Raw genomic sequence first — 22740 nt, forward strand, 5'->3', positions numbered from 1 at the left:
CTTGCAGCACTGAGTGTTCCTGGTTTGAATCCTGGTCAGGACACTATCTGCATGGAGTTTGTAGGTTCTTCCTGTCTTTGCGTTTGTTTCCTCCCACTCTCCATGGACACACTGGAAGGCGAGTTGGCTCTAGTATGTATGCATGGGAGATATGAGCTTAGATTGTAAGCTCCTCAAGGGCAGGGATAAATGTAAAGTGCTGTATAAATGCCTGTAATAAATAAATGTGTCAACATAGAAAAGCCACATGTGCATAAAAGTTGTTGTTTTTTATGTAGGCCACACAACTGGAAGTTGTTGCATTTGGTTTTGGGAAAAAAGGAGAATTGTTTGAAATCAAACTCTTAAACACAGTGTCCATCATTTTCTCCCCAATCATAATAGTGATCCTTTGAAAACAAATGTACTCGGAATTGAAGCCATTTCCCAAGCTCTCCTCATAAAGGAAATAATGTCATGTGAATTGGAAACCTTTTGGATTTTTGGCAAACATTCTCTATCTCCAAGGGTTTAAATAAGTAAATAGACACCTACACAGTGTTATAATGATTTGGGTACTTTATTGCAGATGATAATTTTGTAAATTCTTGTAGCAATAATCTGATCAAGGATCTGGATGCCATCTAGTGGCTGGAGAAGTGTAATAATCTGATCAAGGATCTGGATGCCAACTAGTGGATGGAGTAGTGTAATAATCTGATCAAGGATCTGGGTGCCATCTAGGGGCTGGAGAAGTGTAATAATCTGATCAAGGATCTGGGTGCCATCTAGTGGCTGGAGAAGTGTAATAATCTGATCAAGGATCTGGGTGCCATCTAGTGGCTGGAGAAGTGTATTGCTATCTCATTGTACGTGTGCTGTGGTACCAACAGGCACTGGTGGAACTACCAGGGTCGCATGTGCGACCGGTCTCTAACATTCCGCCACTTGGGGGGCGGGCAGAAAGAAAGAAGAGGGTCCGGCACCGGTAACCGCCTTAGGAACTCCTAAGACATGTTAGATGGACGGTGGAGGGCTATCTGGCGGCGTGCACTCTCGGCTCCATGTGAGAACACATATAGTTACCAACGCTGCCTGTCAAGCACCTTGGGCTGTGTGAGGGTGTGACATCACGGCTGAGGAGAGCGATAAGCAAAAGTTGAGAGGTGGTGTTGGTGTGAAGGATGGTGCCTTCTTGTGTGTGACAAATTCATCTATAGCAGCCCAACACTGCTCATCTGATATAGGTTATATCAGCTAAGCAGTGTTGGGCTGCTATAGATGAATCTGTCACACACAAGGAGGCACCTTGCACTACCACTGGTGGAACTAACAGGGTCGCATGAGTGATGGGTCCCTGGCATTCTAACACTTGGGGTGAGCCCAGAAAGGAAAAAAGGGGCCACTATCCACTGAGGGTAGGGGAGGAGGGGGGCCTTTGTGGTTTCTTGCACCGGGGCTCTGAAGTTTTGTTACGCCAACAGGTGAGGGTGACAGCAGCATTCCACATTTGTTTAGAAAGAAAGGTTTTGCATAAAATATTTTAAATAAAAATCTTTTTATAAAAAGTGATAGATATATATAACATTAAGCAAGAGACAGAGTCTAGATAGTCATCTGTTGCAGTGTTGGCACTCAATGTTTGTTTGCAGGTCTTTCTGATGAGCCTAAGAGTGTTCTGGAGACACCAGTCCTGGTGACATTGCAACCAGGGGCTTTTCAGTGTCAGCTCACAAAGGCTTAATGAGTTTCCAACCATTCATAATTCTTCTGCCTGCTTACTGCTCAGTCTAAGAAACATCCAATATGTATAATACTGCTGTACAGTTAGTGCAATACTTTTTATTTCTTTATACTACCCTTACTTGTGCTATCTGGTGTGCTCTGTTTTGTCCTTGTTGTACACATGACCCATGGACTGCACTGACAGGGTGGAGTAGTTCTTTACAACTTCATATGCAAAAATGGCTGCTCTGAGTGTAAATGTATCATTACAAGCATTATGTAGAAACAAGCTTTTTTTTTAAATATTAACTCATTGATATGATGATTTACATCAGCCTAGTAACTGTGAGTTTTATTTATACATTAGAAATATAAAATATTATAGTTTGCTTTCATGCAGGAAAAATATCAAGTTGCAATAATATAAGTCACCAGTAGGTGGCATATAAAGGCTTTTCAATCAATCTGTGTATTGCTCATACAATTATGGGTTATACTAGAGCAGTAACAGCAAAGTAAACCTGTCACAAACACGCACAATTTAAACTAAGCATTTAATGGAAAATACATCAGTAAATTAGTGAAAACTGCATGTGAGAATGATCAGTAGATCCATAGGCTCAGCGCTCAGTACTGCCGCAATGAAGCATGCAATAATTGGGTTGGCTTGATGCCCAATGACTGCGGAAATGTGTAGTTGGGCTCAGGGCACTCTTTAAGGCCTGGTTCACACGTGGGCGCTTTGTAGCGCGTTCCTACGCTCTGCAAAACGCTCAAACACCGAAATCCCATTATTTCCTATGGGTATGGTTCACACCTGGGCGTATTACAGGCCATATGAACGCGCTACAAAACGCCCTACGCCCAAAGAAGTACAGGAGCTTCTTTGGGGCGTATTTGGATACTATTGGGATACAGCCAGGTAGCCCTCGGAAACGTGCGACAAACGCGGTAAAAAGGCGCAACAAACGCACATATATTCGATACGCCTAGGTTTGAACCCAGCCTTAAACCCGGCAGTTGGTGGGGGGGGAGAGGGGGGGTTGCTTGACAAACCTAGCCTAAAGGGCAATTAGGGAATCTCAGGGAGCAGGATCATGTTATACCATTATAGGAAAAGTTGAGATTTGCAGAGAATTTCAGTTGGTTGGACTGACTGACTGACTGACACTGAATTCCTCACCTACTACTCATCTACTTTAAATCATGCAAGTAGAATGAATGAAACATTTGCTTCTCATTTTACTCAAGAACTCAATCACAATCATAAATGTTACCCCATGGGGGCCTATGCAAAGCTGCTATGTGCCTTTTTGTTGTACTTTACAGAAGAGAACAAAAATTAATCACAGTTTGAGCTCCACTTACTCTTCTGCCGGCGTATCTGGGATCACTTCTACAATGTAAACTCCAGACGTCACATTAGGGAAATCTTTCAGCTGCTCCCTAAATTCTTTTACTTTGCTGCAAAGAGGACAGTGTTACCTGCAGTGACAGATGGTACAGCACAACAAACAGCATGATATCAGCTATCTGGCAGGGAGCAGACTTGTGTCTTTATTTTGGAACTGCTAATGCATTCCCTAGGGACCAAAAAACCTGAGCAAGCTATATGAAAAGCTTGTCATCTAAGCAGTATAGAGCTGTGACATACAGTATGTATTGTACAATACTTTGTAGTGAGAAACAATTCATATGCTTGATTAGAGAATTATTAGAAGAAAATAGTGAGAAACAATTCATATGCTTGATTAGAGAATGAATAGAAGAAAATAATAAAAAATCTGAAAAAAGCTGGTAACAGAAAACAGTAACTGAGTAAACATTTTGTCTTATGAGTTGTTAACAAATATGTTAACAACAGAAGCAAAGAACAGAAGCAAAGTAAACAATAGTAGAGAAGCAAAGTAAACAATAGTATGTACAGCAGTGGAGGGCAGTAGTCGAGTAAACTAGACATTTACTTTTTGGGGCAACAAATTAGTTAACCACTCTTAGCCACAATGGTTACTCAATCTGAAGGGCTTGTAACTTGGTGCTTACACAGGTTGGGGGACTCTTTTTTCGCTCCCATTGACAACCCTGAGGGCTTGAGTGGCCAATCACTAACCATCAGTAAGGTCACTTGGCGTGAATAACATGGTTTGCCATACTTGGAATTACTGGGTATTTCGCTTAAAAGACTGGCACAGAAGCAAAGTAAACAATAGTATGTACAGCAGTGGAGGGCAGTAGTGAAGTAAACCAGACATTTACTTTTTTGGGACAAACACAACTACATCTGTTCCCTGGTTACTGAACAGTCCTCATTTAATTTAGTCTTGTATGTCATGCATATGAAGACTCCAGGTCTGGGCCCTGTTCCAGATTCTAAAAAGTAGTGTGAAAGACGCAGAAGGCAAAGTTTATTACAATAAATTTTAAAAATCACATAAAATATCCCCTTTCAGGAAAATGTACAATTGTTCTCTTACCCAGAAGTCAGTGACAGCATCCTAATACCCAGGAATTTTTTCTTCTTAATTCCCTGACCTGCAAAATAGACACCAGTTAAAATGTACACTATTCCTCTTCATGCATATATGTGGGGGGTCAACATAAAACAAGGATGTAAAATTACATCCAGACTGTAGGGCCCCCAAACCATATTACAGTTTGCTGAGTCTTGAGAGTACCCAAACATAAATGTAAATCACACATAGTGTCTTAAGGTGCCCACACACCTTGCCATAATCGTATGATAATCAGGGAGATGACACTGTCCTGTTGTCCTGATAATCTGCTGTTCCTTCACTGTTCAGTCACAGGCTGGGGGCAGGGAGGTGACCTAGCTGTGCTGCATAATAGCAGTTCTGAAAACTGAGGTCACCAACGTGTCCATGATGACTGAAAGGACTGTGTATATCTCAGGACCGAATGGAAAAAATTACAAATTTGGCAAGTAGACAGCTCCTATATATATTTCAAACAGGTAGTTAGTCTTACTGGGGTTTAGCTTTGAGTGCTTGAAGATACCATTTGTTGTCAATAGGGATGCACTGATACCGGTTTTTCTTTATTGAGTACGAGTACCAATATTTTGCTTTCGGTATTCACCGATACCAAGTACCGATACCCGTGCTTCCACTGGCATGGAGCCAACTTCCCAGGCAATCAGGAAGCCGGGCGTCTTGTAATGACATGCCACCTGGCAGCCTGATTGCCCAGGAAGCCGGCTCCATGTTGTTTGGCTGGCTCGATTGTGTTTGGCCGGGAAACTAGCTTCCCAGCCAATCAGCATCGAGCCGGCTTCTCGACCACTCGGCTTCCTGATTGCCTGGGAAGCTGGCTCCATGTTCCCCTACTGCACTGCCGGTCAGAAGAAATCTTCCTCTGACCGCAGGTTCCGGTATGAAGGAAGGCATCGGCGCATACTCCTACTCGCCCAAATACTCGATATTGACACCACTACCGGTACTAGTGTCGGTATCGGTGCATCCCTAGTTATCAACATGAATTTCGGCAGTTGACAGAGAAGAAACTGTTAGATGCCTCTCACCTCAGCTAAATCTCAACATCAAGAGTCATCCATAGACAAACCAATGTAAGCCAATGCATTGCATTAACCCAATTGTTGCTGGATTTCTTTTAAAGTGTATGAAGAGCCATAACCTTTTTTCCATGTAAGTCTTTTATTTTAAAACTCTTTTTATTGCCCATAAGTAACAATATAATAAACACTAAAGTGCCATTGAACAAAAACAGAAAAACAAAGAGTGCATCTGTTTGTTTTGAAAGACATGACAACAAGATCAAACAAATACAGTAAACAATCTCCTGTGCCACACACTTTGAACACTGTCAGTACAGTATATGTAACCACTTGCTGACTGGAGTAATTTCTTACATTTGCACACACATGATCAAATCTGAATTTTTGGCTAGAAAACAGCTTCAGACCCCCTAACAATTATATATTTTCTAAAAGCATAGGCCCTGTAGAATAAAAAAGATGCTAGTTGCAATTTTGTATGTTGCACAGTATTAACAAACATGTCATGCCTTAAAATTGCGTGTGTCCGTGATATCGTGAAAAACTACAATACCCAAAATTTCGAATAGGCAATGTTTTAAACCCTTTTACTGCTCATCGTTTTAGTGTTAACAGTGATTGATGGCCCTAGAATTATAGCTCTCACTCCGAATTTCGCGACGATATGTAACATGTGTGGCAACATTTTCGTTTTTGCACGTAGGCGCATTCAACTTTTTTGTTATCACATAGGGGGCTAACAAGCCAATATGTAATAGCAAATAGGATTTGACAGGTCCTCTTTATGGAGACAGCAGAGGTCTTTCAGACCCCTAATGTCACCTAGGGACCCCAAAGAAGCTGATGAAGCAGAGACCTGCTTCACCAACTTCTTCTCCTGGCTCTAGGAGCCAGAGAATGTGCACAGTGACACCAGAAGTGATGTAATACACACCACTTCTGGGTCCAGTGATCGGAGGAGAGATCAGCGGCTAGAAACCTGCTGATCTCCCTCTGAGCCACCGTGGGTTATAACATCCACATCTTCCCATATTCCCCATATCCTTTGAAATTGTCTCTGGGCAATTTCTGTGACCATAGATAAGTTTCTCATACAGAATGACCTAATTAACCCCTGACAAGTTTTTTGCTGCCTTTTTTCTACAGGGAAGATTTCCCTTCATTCCTTATCCTAGAGATGCAAAAGAAGATGAAAAGAAATCCCCCCAAAGGGAATCGAATTCTCATCTTAGAAAGTTGTAGTTTATGGCTGAAATTTGACATGAGAGGAAAATCTTTCCAAAATAAGGGGAAATTAATTATGAATTGTCACTGTAACAGGTGTCTCCGTCAAAGGATTTCCCCTTACCTCTTGCTCTGATGGGTTTACTTGCCACACACTTTCTCTCTTGGTTAGAATGGTAGAGAGGTGAATCCCCCCAATGCAGACACAAGCAACAGTTAAAACTTGACAATCTAGTCCTTCCCTACTCTATCCAAAACTTAAACAATTTTCCTTTACATACATATTAAACTAAAACGTTGGACTGTAGGCCATATACAGTACGTTCCTGTACCAGTGCTTCCCTTTATGGTCAGGTTATCAAAGGGATGGATACAGCAGCCAGACAAAGGTCATGTGGTTGCTTATTACTGGATTGGGCAGAAAAATAGGGCTTAAAAAAATGGTAATGTCCAGTTATTGGGCAGTCTTGTGCCAATTCATAAATGTAACATCTGTGCATAGTGACTGAATATTTAGGTTTTGCAGTAAAAACTGTAAACACAGCATGTGGGGTTCATCATTCAAACTAGACAGGTAGGAACGGATTCCATCCATTATTTGTTAGTTGGTGTGGTATCCAAACATCAATTGGTACCATTTGTGGACATAGTGCTGACCTGACATCGTTGCTTGTGCCAAAAGGGTAGACTACAACGTGTGTAGGACTGTTATTGCTATGAACTATGTTAATAACACCCCTTTAATAAACCTGCCTGTTGGTTTATTTACATTTAAGCCACAAGTCAGTAAGTGGGCAGGGTGGCATGCTCAATTATAATCAGGGGTAATAAAAAGACACTTATTCACTAGAAACACACATAGGTAAGATAGCGGCTTGACATTTACCTGCGGATTGCCTGCTATGTGACTCGGCAAGAAATTTGCGGATTTTATCAGATGGGATAGCAAACGAGATGCCAGCAGTGACTTTTAGTGTGTTTATTCCGATCACTTCACCGTCCTGTGGTGAAAATAGGAAAATGAGGGTTAATGAAGTGTGGTTGGCAAGCGTCGAGGAAACACGATCCTGCCTGATGGAAACAACATTTCTAGATGACAGCTTGCAAGTTTTCAACTTACAGAGAGCATGCCTTCATAGTAGCAATGTTCAAAAGTGTTGCTAGCATGGTTGTGGTGATACAAGAATTAAACTGGTGATTTAAACATTGTGACAGAATGGTATTTCATATCTCACAGCTTCCCACTTTGACCATTGGTTTCCGCTTTAACATAAGCAGAATATTTTTTATTGTGGTCCAACTGTAAGCAAAGAGGCATAACTTCTAAAATGTTCACTCACAGCTTTAAACATCTGAAAATTCTTCAGCAGCAGGGCTGCGACTAACTAATCAATAATAAGAATCATCGTCAACGATCTCATTATCGATTAGTTCATCTGGGTCCCCTAGTTCTCTGCTCTGCGCTGGGAGCTGGTGTTTCATCAGCTCTGTGTCCCCTCCAATCCTCGCTGCTCCTAGCAGGGATTGGAGGGGACCAGGCCCCTGCTGCTCCCAGCTGGGATAGGAAGGGATCAGACCCCTGCAGCAGCTGCGATAAGGAGAGCTCCCCCACCACTCTGCCCCCGCCACTCTGCGTCCCTCTCCTCCCTGCCGAGAGCCTGCTGCATGCCCGATCCCCACTGCTCTCCCCCGCCTGTATCGGCAGAGGCAACAGGGATCAGAGGGGCCACAGACCGCTGCAGCCGGAGACCAGCAGGGAGGTGAGACCAGCTGTCAGCCAAGGCCAATTTGGCTCTTTCAAATTGCTGGCTATTGCATCCACCCACTGTCTGCTGTCAATTAGCAAAGGATTGGACCTGAAGGAGGACCGCAATGCCATGCCTTCCAAAAGGTGCGATTGCAAATAATTATGCATGCAGTTTTATTCTGAAGTAAACCTTGTTTGTAAGACTGCATTTGTGTAAATAAAAGATGGAATGTACTTTTTTATCCAATTAATGGAAAAAACAATCATCATCCAGCTAATCGATTATGAAAATAATCATTAGTTACAGCCCCATTCAGCAGTCTATCAAGTCACAATATAATTACCTGTCTGATAGATGCATAGTTTATATGATAATACATTAACAGATGGCAATAAAAACTTACAAGACAAGGAAAAAAACATAACAGCAGAGAAAGAACCAAGGAAGGGAAATGTATATTAAGACAGGGACAGTAAAAAAGGAAAAAGACTTTTTGATTTGTATGAATAAAAATAGAAAGAACCAAGAATTCAATTGCAAGGGCAATAGCCATGAAAAGATAGATGGGCTAGAGTTTTAGTAAGCTAAGGGCTGCAGATAAAGAAGGGTTAGCATGTTGTGTGGATAAATGACAGCTATGAATAAACAAAGGGACCACATGGAAGCAAGTACATTATCAATTAATGAAGAATGGGATGAGTAAGTGGACAAAGATAGGTACAAGCAAGAAGACAGGCACATTATGTGACAACAGGAACAGGGTTAAAACAGAATCCGTGATACAAACAAGTTATAGGATGTGAATAAAGGCAGGTTGCATCAGAATAAAAAGACAAACGGAGGAGCACTGCTTAAGGCCCAAGAGCCATACATGGCCTTTTTGTAGGTTTTGTGCAGCTCTTGGGACTGTGAGCCTATAGTTTCCTACCTAAGGGATAACTTAGATCAGAGTGTGCTGTCCACTAACATTTTTATGTGTTTTTTTTCTGAAATTTTATAATGAATTATGCTGTGTGTGATATCAAATGAAGCAACAGTAATTAAAGGGAGCTGCAGGAAGCACAAATGTGGAAGAATTGATCTGTAAAAGGGTTATAATAGTAGTGTTCGCAAGCAGTCTCACTAGTCTATGGCGGTCTCTTATAGCATGTTCTCAATCTTCAACCATGCCTGTATCATGTCCGGAATGTGTCGCATGCAAACACCCAGGTCCAAGTTTATAGTGATGTTGCATTTCACCTTTAGCAGCCGCCTTACTTGGATGCCCCAGAAATTGTACCATAAACTCTGGCCGTGGATGTTGCCACAGAGCAAAGGTAGGGACACTCAGAAAGAAATACAGGAGGCCATTGGTAAAGAAAAGCAGAGGATAAAGAGACACAAGATGTGAATAAAGGTAGGGACACTCAGAAAGAAAGACAGGGGGCCATAGATAAAGACAAAGCAGAGGATAAAGAGACACAAGATGTGAATAAAGGTAGGGACACTCAGAAAGAAAGACAGGGGGCCATAGATAAAGACAAAGCAGAGGATAAAGAGACACAAGATGTGAATAAAGGTAGGGACACTCAGAAAGAAAGACAGGGGGCCATAGATAAAGACAAAGCAGAGGATAAAGAGACACAAGATGTGAATAAAGGTAGGGACACTCAGAAAGAAAGACAGGGGGCCATAGATAAAGACAAAGCAGAGGATAAAGAGACACAAGATGTGAATAAAGGTAGGGACACTCAGAAAGAAAGACAGGGGGCCATAGATAAAGACAAAGCAGAGGATAAAGAGACACAAGATGTGAATAAAGGTAGGGACACTCAGAAAGAAAGACAGGGGGCCATAGATAAAGACAAAGCAGAGGATAAAGAGACACAAGATGTGAATAAAGGTAGGGACACTCAGAAAGAAAGACAGGGGGCCATAGATAAAGACAAAGCAGAGGATAAAGAGACACAAGATGTGAATAAAGGTAGGGACACTCAGAAAGAAAGACAGGGGGCCATAGATAAAGACAAAGCAGAGGATAAAGAGACACAAGATGTGAATAAAGGTAGGGACACTCAGAAAGAAAGACAGGGGGCCATAGATAAAGACAAAGCAGAGGATAAAGAGACACAAGATGTGAATAAAGGTAGGGACACTCAGAAAGAAAGACAGGGGGCCATAGATAAAGACAAAGCAGAGGATAAAGAGACACAAGATGTGAATAAAGGTAGGGACACTCAGAAAGAAAGACAGGGGGCCATAGATAAAGACAAAGCAGAGGATAAAGAGACACAAGATGTGAATAAAGGTAGGGACACTCAGAAAGAAAGACAGGGGGCCATAGATAAAGACAAAGCAGAGGATAAAGAGACACAAGATGTGAATAAAGGTAGGGACACTCAGAAAGAAAGACAGGGGGCCATAGATAAAGACAAAGCAGAGGATAAAGAGACACAAGATGTGAATAAAGGTAGGGACACTCAGAAAGAAAGACAGGAGGACATAGATAAAAACAAAGCAGAGGATGGCCAGAGAGACACAAGATATGAATAAAGGTAGGGACACTCAGAAAAAAACAGAGGGGCACAGGGAAAAACAAGGACAAAGCAGAGGATAGGCAGAAATAAAGATGATATGAATAAAGGTAGGGGCGGTCAGAAAAAAAAAAGACGTGTGGACAAAGATAAAGACAAGGACAAAGCAGAGGAGAGACAAAAAGAGACATTAGGTGTGAAGCAGAAGGACCTCTACAACAAAAGATGGACAGAAGATTGTAGATAAAGATAAAGTGTGAAAAGAATAATAATTCAGAAGAGAGAGTCATAAAATGTGAATTCAGGGTCAGTAGGGGAACACTAAAACAGAGATGGATAATGCCCAGAATCAAAAGACTTAAAAAGAACCCGACGTAAGATGCGAACACATGGGATGCTGAAACAGAGAGGGACACATCTGAGAAAAAACAAACAGACTAAAGATATGAATAAAGGTAGGCACAGCCAGGAAGAAAATACAGATGGGGGTTGTTGATAGACACAGGAATTGCAATGTTTTTTTAGGCTTGTCATCCCATCAGAGGTAATTGTTTTGCTACATTTACCTTTATTTTCTGCCTCCCACTTAAAAAAGGTTGCAACACTTCTAAAACATGACACTTTGTTGACCGGATTTACTTCTAAAATTATCTCTATGACAGCAGGCTGGAAACTTTCATTTCCCTCAGTGACTAAATGTCCACAAAGTTTAGATATATTGAACTTTTACGTGTGTGTGAAGGGTTAGTCAGTCAGCAACACCACCACCTTCTAAAAGTCCTGCCAACCACACATTTCTGAGTCATGCAGAAATGAAATACAAGTATTGCTAACCTCCTGCCAGGCTCTGTCAGTCAACGTTTTCTGACAGCACATCAAGACTCTACACATACAACCAGTACCTGCAGAAAGGGAGGACATGAGCTCTTACCAAATTCACAAGAGGACCTCCTGAGTTTCCATACTGCAAGACAAACAAATACCTAATGTTAGTGCTGTCTCAAATATTACCAACTTATTTTCTTTTGGAGCATTCAGAGTACAAAATCAGACAGATATCAACATGTTTTTGAAATATTATCCTGACAGGGCTGTAAATAGAAGCACACAACCAATGGCACTCATTTTGCCTAGTGTGTCGCCAACACGTGATTATTATCTGAAAAGCTGAACAACAGACATTTTTCGTTATTGACAAAATTACCATTATTGAACCTTATTGACCATAGGGGGTTCAAATAGTGTTCTGCAGTTAAACCACCTCTGTGGATTTAGGCATTGGCAAAGATACATTTTCTTCATGTTTGATCCTTTGCCGATCCATATACATTGCAGTGTATGCCTCCTTTTCTGTTTTAGGTCAGCAGCCTAATTTGGACTGCCTTATATGGTCCACCAGACAGCTGCCTTCAAAGAAAGAGGGATGCATGTTACTTAATCTAGTCTTCTGAAAGCCCCTGCACCCTCTTAGCACCGTAGCACTAAAATTATAAATGTAATTTGTGAAAGCTGTTCTTTGGTGCTGCCGCCTCTTGCCCAAGTGGCATAAACACTGTTCATCTCATGGTCAATACAAACATCCTGAAAACTGGTGTATTGCATAATTTAGAAGATGTGGGAGTTCCAGGTATATCCAATATTTTATTGGGCCTGTGAAGTTAGTAAGGCCACAGAAAGTGATGCTATTGGAGCTGGTGATGCCAGTTAAGGGCACATGCTGTTCTAAATAGGGTATTAAATGATGAGATGTAGCAGGTGAAAAATGGGCAGAGGCTAAACATACTACAGGTGCCATGTGAGTTCCAAATGGAGAGTATGGCCAGAAGGCACCATGGCGGTGGGTATGTAAATATTAATTGCAACAGTGAAAAGTACAAGGAAGGCAAAGCAAACAGTTTGTGTAGGAACCTTTTACGATCTATGTTACAGCAAGGAGTCTGTAGAACAAGTTTACCTTGAGCTTAATGTATAAACTGTTTTTCTGTTGAAATAGTTTGTTTGTTTTATTTTATTCAAAGTACAGCATGGCACAGTGACACACAGGCTATGTTCACAAGTAGACAAAAAATTTAAACATGTAACTACAATTGTCCACTGTACGAAAAACAGTATGGCTTAATGTGCTCCACCTGAATCAGGTATTCAGATAAGGACAGGCGCAAGAAGGTCAGCTAAGGATATCAACCCATGAGTGGTCAACTGGTACGGTAGTCCATAACATTGTCATACCTGCTTGGATCATAGTGAGGGATTGAAAATAGATATAAAAATTTATAAGAGAGAAAATAAGTTTTGGGGAAAAGCAAGGGAGTGGGAAGAGGAGGGGGAAAAGGGAGGGTAGGGGAATCCAAGATGGTGTGGACCTGTGAAAAGGGTATTCCGCAGGTCTTTAAACAGTAAGTAATGTTGAATCAAATTCATAGTCAGGGGGCATATAGTTAGTTATCCAGGGCATCCAAACCTTATGAAATTCATGCATAGAATAAATAAAATATTTTTTTAGAAATAAAAATGTAAACAGCCACCCAGTTGTCAAGTAAAAAAAAAATCACTAAAGTATATTAATAAATTAAAAACTCATTTTAAATCCATAATTAGCATTATGGCAATTGGCTAAGGTGATATAATAGCACTCACATTAATGATAGCATCAGTCTGGATGTAGTCCATATCAGAGTTCCTCAGGCCCAGTTCTTTCCCACCACGTTGTGCCGTGCTCACAATTCCTGTTGTGACGGTATTCTGCAAAGAGAATGGACTTCCAATGGCCACAACAAACTCACCAGGGCGGAGATCTTCTGATCGACCCAACAGAAGCACAGGCAGCTTTCCCTGTGGAAAATACAAGGGCTCTATGGGTCATGTTATCATAAACATTTCATGATATCCAAAGCCAGCTAAAGAATATGCCTATTTATAATGCAGTGCCACAAATTGTGACACAATGTGGCATACCATACTAAGAGGGTTAACATTTGCCCTCAAAGACAGGGAAACAACAAATAATCATAACACACCACCAAAAGAAAGCAAATATCGTATGCAATGTAATACACACACATATAATACAGTACAAACATGTACCTATTTAGAATGGACTTCTAGACTAACCCGTGTATTTGTTTAATACATTTTTAGTTCTTCGTGTTCAAGGTTTTAGCCCTCCTTTACCTGTGAACACTCAGGAATCTAAAGCTGGCCATACACTGCTGAGATTTTTGAAAGAACTTTCATACAAAAGAGCTTCTTTTCAACTTTCTATTAGCTGATGGGGTCAAATCAATGATCAATTTCGACTGTAGTGATGAAAAAACCCAGAAGGAGCAGGATGGAGAATTCTAGAACAAACAAAACAGTGAAGGTGGTTTCTGCTTCGCTTCCAAAATTGAACATTAAAATCAACATTCGTCTGATGGCATATTCGAATGGTAAAGAACGATCTTTCATACGAACGTTCGTTCAGAAACCTTTTAGTGTATGGCCAGCTTAAGGGAGTTACATAGACTTTATAGGAATTATAAAAAGACATCCATGGAAATATCCTGAGATTTCTAAGAGGCCCTTGGCATAAAGCCTTGTCATGCTACATGCTGATTTTATGTCCTGTTTAGAGCACTTGTTTAGAACTCAATAAAATACATCAACTGAAGTGATTGTAATATATTTAGCTGTATCAAAAATAGAGAACCAGCATCAATTCAGTGAAGGTGGGCAGTGCAAAAGGCTAAGGCTATCAATTTTCTCCTATAAAAAATAAATAAATTTGTAAGCATTGGTTTTGGAACACGTGTAGAGACACAAGAAGAGGGCGCACTGATAATGTAATAGCTCCTAATATCAAGATTGGCAGGCATTAGTTGGATTTTCCCAAGCTCTTTTCAATTGAAAGCTGCAAGATAGTTGTGGAATAAATCTACATCACACTTAAAGCTATTATCCATTTATTTAACACAAATGCCCATTCTGTACACTAATGTAAACATTTTTGCTTTAGAACACGTGTGGCAACCACAATCACAGGTTTACTTGCATTCCCCCATGCTGTTGGGCTGAAGCAGCAATGATCTAACATTGTTAGGTGTCAATGCCAATGCAACGGCTGAGCAGTTGGAGTGGATCGATGCAAGTGCACAGTCCTCCTTACTCATATACATGCCAGGATGTGGTGAAGAAAGTACCTAAATATCTGTCATGTACTCCAAAAGCAACCTTAGTGCTGAATAGGGTTACCATATGTCCAGGATTTACCCGGACAGTCCGGGTTTTGAATGCTGTGTCCGGGTTTCATGGCAGCAAAAACCCGAACACAAGATGTCAGGCAGACAGGGGCAACCAAAATTAAGATAGGGGCTACTGACCCCCTTACTGAAAATAGTCTTAACTGTGATATTTACATATAAATGGGTGGCGCTATTTACATATGCATAAGCCATGACTCATTCTCCCCAAAAAAATGTCTGCACGTCGCTAGAGTGTGTTTGGGTTTCACTTGAAGAAAAAGTGGCAACCCTAGTGCTGAAGTCAATGTTTTAAATATTAATTGGATAATTCTGTGGGTATTTGAACACAGTACATAGCCTTAGTTTTCAAAGAAGTCTCCGAAAGTAATGAATAATTAGAAAAGGGTGTTGTTTTTCCAAATGTCACTGTTGCCTGGTAACACAAATGTCCTGAAGTGAAAAGTACACATATTGTTCCCATATCTCTGCTTACCGCATCACATTGTCTAAATCCCACATGTAAACGTGTACAGCACAAGTCCATGGCTCAGGATATAAAGTCAATCTCCTTTATCAAAGAGCTGCCATTGCCCTCAGCCAAAAACAGCTGCCTATGAGTCATAAGAGCAATCTAACATCGAAACATCTAGGTTTACTACACACAGTAAACATATCATCTCATCAGAACCACCAACACCTGAATGGGATTAAATGGCTGTCATTTCAAACATCAAGAAGTGGTGAGCTTTGTATTTTGCTTCCCTAATTTTTTACAATGCCAGACACGTGAAGAACATTATCATGGGAGGCTCCTTGGTGATGTCTCACTTTGATTCTGGCTTTTATTAAGAAGAGTATCAGCCAGATATTGCGTTCTTGGATTAGTCACATCCCCAGTATGAATTGTTTTTATTTACAAGCAAAAGCTTTAAATCCATCCACTGAAAATATATTGACTAAGTAAGCATGATGAGTCAAAGTGAATCATTCACAGCTGTGTCCCTACATGTTTAAATAAATCTGTCTACTTATTTAGAAACTTAAACGGGGTGATTTACTAACAGGGAATAATCCGTGCATGCATTGGGAAAATATATAGAATGACGAAAATGTAAGGAAATGCTGGAAATTAGTATATGGAAATGTGTTTCCACATGTTTGTCTGATCTCCCCAACAAGGATAAACACAGCAATAAAAACCTAGCAGAGGTTGTAATTCTTCCCCGGTCATTAAAGAGACCCTGTTGCCAGACCATTAATTTCAACAAAAATCTTTCCATAACATTTTATGTTAATTTAACTTATTTTATCCATGTTATTTACCTGTAAAAGCCTTCCTTGTGTAGACATTCAAAAGCCCTGAGACTGCTGTTGGGTGCCTCTATCTTGGATGTGATGCCAGCAGTCCCACCAGACCAAGAGCTGTCACTTAACTGACACTATATAGCACTGGCCATCCAGCTGTCGTCACACTACAAGTCCCATCATGCATCTGCATCTGGAAGCCATGCCAGTGGCTGTCAGAGTCTTACAATGCCCAATGGAATTTGAAGTTGCACCACAGAGGGAGGGCATGGGTTTGCCTACCCCTGCTCTATAGTATTCAACTTCACAGCTACATTAAGGGTTTTGTAGGTAGGCGAAGAGAGGGGCAGAGGAGCTGGGTCAGCACAAAGAGTAATTAGACACTCGCAAAAGAAGAGAGGGCTATGACGTACAAGGAGGGGATGCTAGGGAAATTCATCTTTCTGGAGTAGTCACGTTAAGTTCATTGCTTGTGAAAAAGAAACATATATGGAAAGGAAAAATACTGTAGTTTTTAATAGTTGTAACAGGTTCTCCCTAAACCAGTTGTTTAATTGCTGACCTCTTCCTCTTTAAAGAGATTTTGCTCACTTTTTAACTATTGACTGTGACGATAATGAGGTTTGAGCCTATTCATATTAAATATGACATTATCTTATTCCCCAGCTTAAGGCAAATGCAACCTTTCATTTAGTTTAGGTGACCTTAAGTTGGCCAGGTCTCTTCAAATCCAAAAAAACTAAGATCTGCTAATTTGGGCCTGTAATTATTATAGCTCTTAAGTGAAACACTAAAACCTAATGGTTTATCTAGATTTTCCCCTAGACCTGCTGTGGATCAGCTTAAATGACTTCTTTATGAGCGGTGTCATAAACCGCTATTGTATAATAATGGTTTTGCACAGCTCAGCTAATCCCCTAATAAATTAGCAAATTGACAGGTTTTAGATAAATACACAGGACTGGTAAGGATAATAACCCAGGTGACCTCAGAGTCACCCTCAAGTCATAAAACTGGGTTCCAATATCAACACAAGTTCATAACTTGGAATTGGACAGTGATATTGTAAAATTAATTGCACACATAGTTGGGCCTCGTCAACACAAGAACAGACATACCAAGATTGAAAAGGTTACAAGAAACAGCGGCATGACAAGCTGCTTTAACTCTCCTGGCCCAACCATGCTTCAAATTTACGCCAAGTTTGGTTTTAATCCAAAACTCATTTCATGACGCACGATAATTTAGGGGTTGTCAGACAGTATAGGATATATATATATTCAATTGTCCTCCTAGTTATTAATGTAACAGTTTGGGAGGAGCAGAGGAGGACGTTGTATAGGCTTAGCCTTCCTGCTCCCCCTCCCTAGCCCTGCCCTATGGGCCGGCCCTGTGACACCCCCTAGGGGACTAACAAAAAGATGCTGCAGAGGCAACTGGAGGAGGCTCTTGTTTTGTAGTATCCCAGAAGCGTTCCCCTTTAATATCTGGAAATCATCTGTGCAAGCCTTGCTTGGAGAAGAGCCACTCAGACCCCTCTTTTGCTTATTGAAACTGGACTCTGTCAGAACTCATAAACCCAAGACTGTTAAGTACTCTCTTTGTATTCCCTTTTATTTTACTGTTGTTATATATATTTGTGTCTTTTTATAAGTATCTTTTTTGGTATATTCTTCTGCACGTTTCTTTTATTAAAAGACGATCTTAAAAATCGTTAAGCTTATCGCTACGCTCTAAATACAAACTTAAAGTATCCTTGCCTCTGTGAAGAGCGCTACTGTATAGTGAGACCTATCATATTCCTGTCTGAGAGGACAACGGTAGTATCATAGGCTTTGTTTAAGTTTTTTTGAAGTGTCACAGCACCTGCTGAGATTGGTGCATACTTTTGTTAAAGCATGTGGTGGCAGCTGTTGTTTGGTGGGTAAAGAGTTAGCCAACCCTAGTAATGATTGCTCTCATTCGGCTGGCCTAGGATTGTTGTTCTGCCAGCTGGGAAATCTCTGTGCAGGGTGAGGCTGAGAGTGGTATCACCATGTCCATGTGATGGCTGGCTCAGTTCAGAACTGCATATAGTCACGTGCGATTGACATACAGCGGGCTCGGACCGGGGGTCACAATGACCACACAAGAAGCAAGGGGAAGAGTCCAAACAGGGATACAGACAGCAAATCTGACAAATGTTCTATCTCCATCCAGAACTAAAAAATAATATGTTTTTATGTTACAAATTTGTTGTTGGTATAAAGTAGGTTGGCTGTGACATAAAAAAACATTTCAGTAGCTAATCCTAGTAAAGGACAGGCATGTGAAAATACAGTAAATTTTCATATAATGATTACCAGCATTCCTTATTTTCTTATCATCACTCTTATTAATCCCTACATTTAAAAAATGTATGTGTAAATATTGACCACACATCAGCTTTGAGTCAGATTTTAGGGTCCTATAGAGTTTACAGTGCTGCATCAAAGGTAAAGTTTACTTTCATAGGATATCACTCGATTTTATCTTCTAAGACAGACAGGCTTTAAAATGTGGAAAACATTATACAATTGAAAGCTACAAGTAGTAATTTTATGTGAGCTGTGGAATTTATGAAGTTATGATGTAAGACGGATAGGATGGTAACCCCAGGTACCACATCCGCAAATGTACAAGTAAAGACTTTGGTGGAATTTATTAGCATTTCAGCAGGATACACTGATGTATACTGATGTGCTATGGTGGAAATTTATGTCCAAAGACTAGACTGCCGAGAGCAGATGTGACATGTACATGAAGAAAGGGGGAGGATTAAAGCAAGTATTTAGAAACACCATATTGACCCTTTAACTACCTCCAAAGTACTGTCTTGATTATCGTGGCCTCCTAGGCCAGGGCTGTTTTATCAAAATGTCAGGCCCGGAGAAAATAGAATATACAGCCTAAATTAGATGTTTATTGCATGGCACGGTTGCAAGACTCTGGTGCTGAATGACAATACATTTATATTGCAAACCTCTTTTGGTTGGAAAATACAGCGTCAGACTCTCATATCAGCACATTTTAGCAGCCTCTGGTATCAGTAAATGTGCCATGACAGACACTGCTAAGATTAAAGTTATGAAAACTGACTTTGGGTGTACCTCTTAAGAGCACCATCTTCCAAAAAGGCCTCTGAGCCACTTAAATTGTAATCTTACAAAATTATTGGGGCCATTCTTGCTGGATGATAGAACCTATTTATGACATTTAAGTCCTCTAACTTTGCCCTAAGCAGCCTGTTGTAGGCAGATCAAAAAGAGCGCCAGCATACAGTAAGGGCAGAAAGACAACAAGGATATTTCAGTTTTTATTAGATGGTTATTCTGTCTCTTTAGTAGCCAGATCCAGCCTGGACTGAAGATCACAGTCAATCGTCAATGCTGTTCCACTATATGGTGACTTATCTGAGCACTAATAGCTTTCAAGGTTCAGATCAACAAGATGTAACAAATACAAGGTTGTTAAGGGCTTCACTGCATTTAGGGTCTCTTGCGAAAAACTTGGTTGACTTGGCCTAAGACGGTCCTTCACCCAACACTTGCATTTATTAGCCAATGGTACTTGTAAGGAATTAAATCGTACCTGGCATCAGTCAGTTTGCTAGGTTGCTACATTACTGACATTACTGATCAAGAATTTTTTCCATTTTTCATTTACATGAATCCCTTATCTGATGAAAGAGAAGGTCACAAATATTTGCAGATAAGGGTGCAGGGATTGCAGGCCGGTTGTGATGGGTAATTCGTTTTGTTGCAGGCTAGCTGGCAGGTGCGCTGGGGATCTTTTTGTGTTTTGTACAGTTGTGATGGCCACAGAGTCGATCAGATGTCTCACCAAAATGGATAATAAATGTGCCTGTCTATGAATAAACTGAGCAGTAAGGCCTGGTTCACACCTGGGCGTTTTACAGCGCGTAGGAACGCGCTGAAAAACGCCCTACGCCCAAAGAAGTACAGGAGCTTCTTTGGGGAGCATTTGCTGCGTGCATCCATTAGGATACAGCCGGATAGCCCTCGGAAACGCGCTTTTGTCGCGCGTTTCTTTTACCGCAAATCGCTGTAAAAACGCACTGCAAACGCGCATATTCCATACGCCCAGGTGTGAACCCAGCCTAAGGGACAGAGTGCTCCACTGTGCTGGGTAGTATGTGACTTTGAAAAGTCAACAGCAAGAAGAAAGCAGAAGAAATAGCTTTTGACATCAGTGACTGCAGGCAAAAAGGCTCAAAGTAATCCAACAGGGTTTACATTCTTCCTTGAAAGTTAAAAAACAGCTAATTTATGATTTCAGATTATTTAAAGAATCATGACTTTTTTAATAGTTAAAAGTGACAGTTTTTTATTCCACATTTGAGCACAGTAAGGGGGTGTATTTGTAAACAATTTGCAGAGCCATTTGCCCTGTGAAACTGCATTTGTTCTGTGACAATGGAGGCAAAAATAAATGTTATTGGCATATTTTCTTTCAATTTTGAAAGTAGTATTAGGTAAATACAGCATTATGGGCACTAGATGGAGCTCAGGATCAAAGGTAATAAGTATTTATGTATTATGGTCCTCAGCTGCATCTCCTGCGGATTTTTCCTGATATTATATTTATCCTGAAAAGAAAATATACTAACAACATTTGTTCTTGCCTCAATTCACACACAACAAATGTACATACAATTTCACAGCGTAATTGACTGTAGGAACAGTTTATAAATACAACACTAAGTATTTACTGTAAAATCTTAAGGATTTCAATTGTCAAGGTTATGGTATGTATAGCAGTAATAAGTCATGTTCAACTAGAGTTGTTTCACTACTCATCCCACTCATCACAAGGTTATTTACTGTCTGTGACACCATTGGGAAGATTCACCTCTCTATTTGTCTTGGGGACTGTCTTCTCCGAGAAAGTAAGTGAGAGAAACCCCAAATAACATTGTTGTATCCAGGGTAAACCTTTCAATGGGGACAGCTGTTCCAGGGACAGCTGTCTAAGAGTGGAAGTCCCCTCACTTAGGAAGATTTCCCCTAACTTCCTGTTGCGTCTCTGGGACATGAAGTGAAGGTAAATTTTGCCAATGGTACACAGATAATAAAAAATATTACTGACAGATATTTTAACCCTTATCTACTCTATTGAAATCTAAAAAGAAATTGATTACACATACACTTTAAATCCATTCACCATGGTTCATGTAAAGTGTCATGGCAGATGTTAATTGCCCAGGATATGAATGGAGGTGTACAAGGTTTCAAACCCTCTGGTCATGCCTTGGGCAATTTAATCATCTTTTAAAAAAAAATTAAAACAGCTTTTTAGAATAATATGATTTTTATATTCACCATAAACCATTTCCAGGAGTCCACTGAAGGATACAGAAAGCCATATACTGTAGTTTTTTGCTAGTGTCCAATCCTCCTGTAGGCAACAGTAAAATCCAAGAGTATATAACTTCCTATGTCCCTTAATGGACAAGGAAGTTATATTCATATATTTTATTTGGGGGGGTTGCCTAGAGATTATTCCACCAGCACACCCAGACAGTTCACTGGCAGCTTACAATGTTACAACGATATATGAAGTATGTGATACAAAGCCTAGATAAGCCAGGGGCATTTTGGAGCCAAGTACTGTAGTCTGATGAAAGGAACGTGGAGCTCATGCTATAATTGATAAGGGTGTATTTGGAGAAAAAAAGGAGAAACATTTGAAAAAGGCCTACTTGCCAACAGTTAAACCCTATGGTCACTTTACCCATAATCAGTGATGATACTGAACCTGAAAGGAGAACATATATTTCTACAAGACAATGATCCAAAACGTAAATAAAACATGAACTTCTTCAGGATGTGAAAGATGAATGTTTTGGATTAGACTTCACATACTGTATATTAGTGAAAATCTGTTGGTAGGTTTTAGATATTTAATACATGCAAAATAGGGAGGAAACATAATTTTTGTTAGAACAGAAACTATTTCTAGTTGTTTGGAGTCTGTGATGCTTGCAAAAAGGAATGGAAAGGCAGCAATATACATTAGAAATTGATAGTACAATTTTCTTTAGATCTACCAACAACTATCTAGCGGAGCCTGCCTGACTGGGTACAAAATAAATTGTAGGCCCTCACATTACGTAGTTTTAATAAGTCAGAAGGAGATTGTCTAGAAAAGGGGTCTCAAAGTACCGGCCCAGTACCATGGGGCCCAGTGTCAGCACTCAGTAGTTCCTTTTGGACGGCACTCTGACAAGCCTTTACTGAGTGCCAGCCGAAAGGAAGGATTAGTAATGTCTGCACCAGCCAAATTTGCAGACATTACTAAAACAACCAGTGATCCTTACTAAAACAACCAGTGAGTCACCAGGGAATGTGCAGCTGAGGGGGCTGTCTTATTTTATGTGCAGAAAAGGGGGGGTGTATTATTGTGCATTGGTGTGTGTGTGTATATTTCTGTGTATGTGGGGGGGGGGGGGGGGG

At 40.5% G+C, this 22740-nt stretch overlaps 1 protein-coding gene across 1 annotated transcript in view; it reads right to left on the minus strand.

Annotated features, from left to right (window-relative positions):
• The window catches only part of LOC108793047 (serine protease HTRA1-like), a 36202-nt gene that overhangs the window by 2718 nt on the left and 10744 nt on the right, over positions 1-22740 (minus strand). The window contains exons 4-8 of the mRNA XM_018563953.1: positions 13359-13553; positions 11653-11685; positions 7347-7461; positions 4179-4236; positions 3073-3168 (exon numbers count right to left, since the gene is read on the minus strand). Coding sequence (XP_018419455.1) covers positions 3073-3168; positions 4179-4236; positions 7347-7461; positions 11653-11685; positions 13359-13553 — 497 coding nt within the window. The remainder of the gene's footprint in view (positions 1-3072; positions 3169-4178; positions 4237-7346; positions 7462-11652; positions 11686-13358; positions 13554-22740) is intronic.

The sequence above is a fragment of the Nanorana parkeri genome, unplaced genomic scaffold (genome assembly GCF_000935625.1).
Source record: "Nanorana parkeri isolate BGI_ZX_2015 unplaced genomic scaffold, ASM93562v1 scaffold713, whole genome shotgun sequence".
Classification (NCBI taxonomy): domain Eukaryota; kingdom Metazoa; phylum Chordata; class Amphibia; order Anura; family Dicroglossidae; genus Nanorana; species Nanorana parkeri.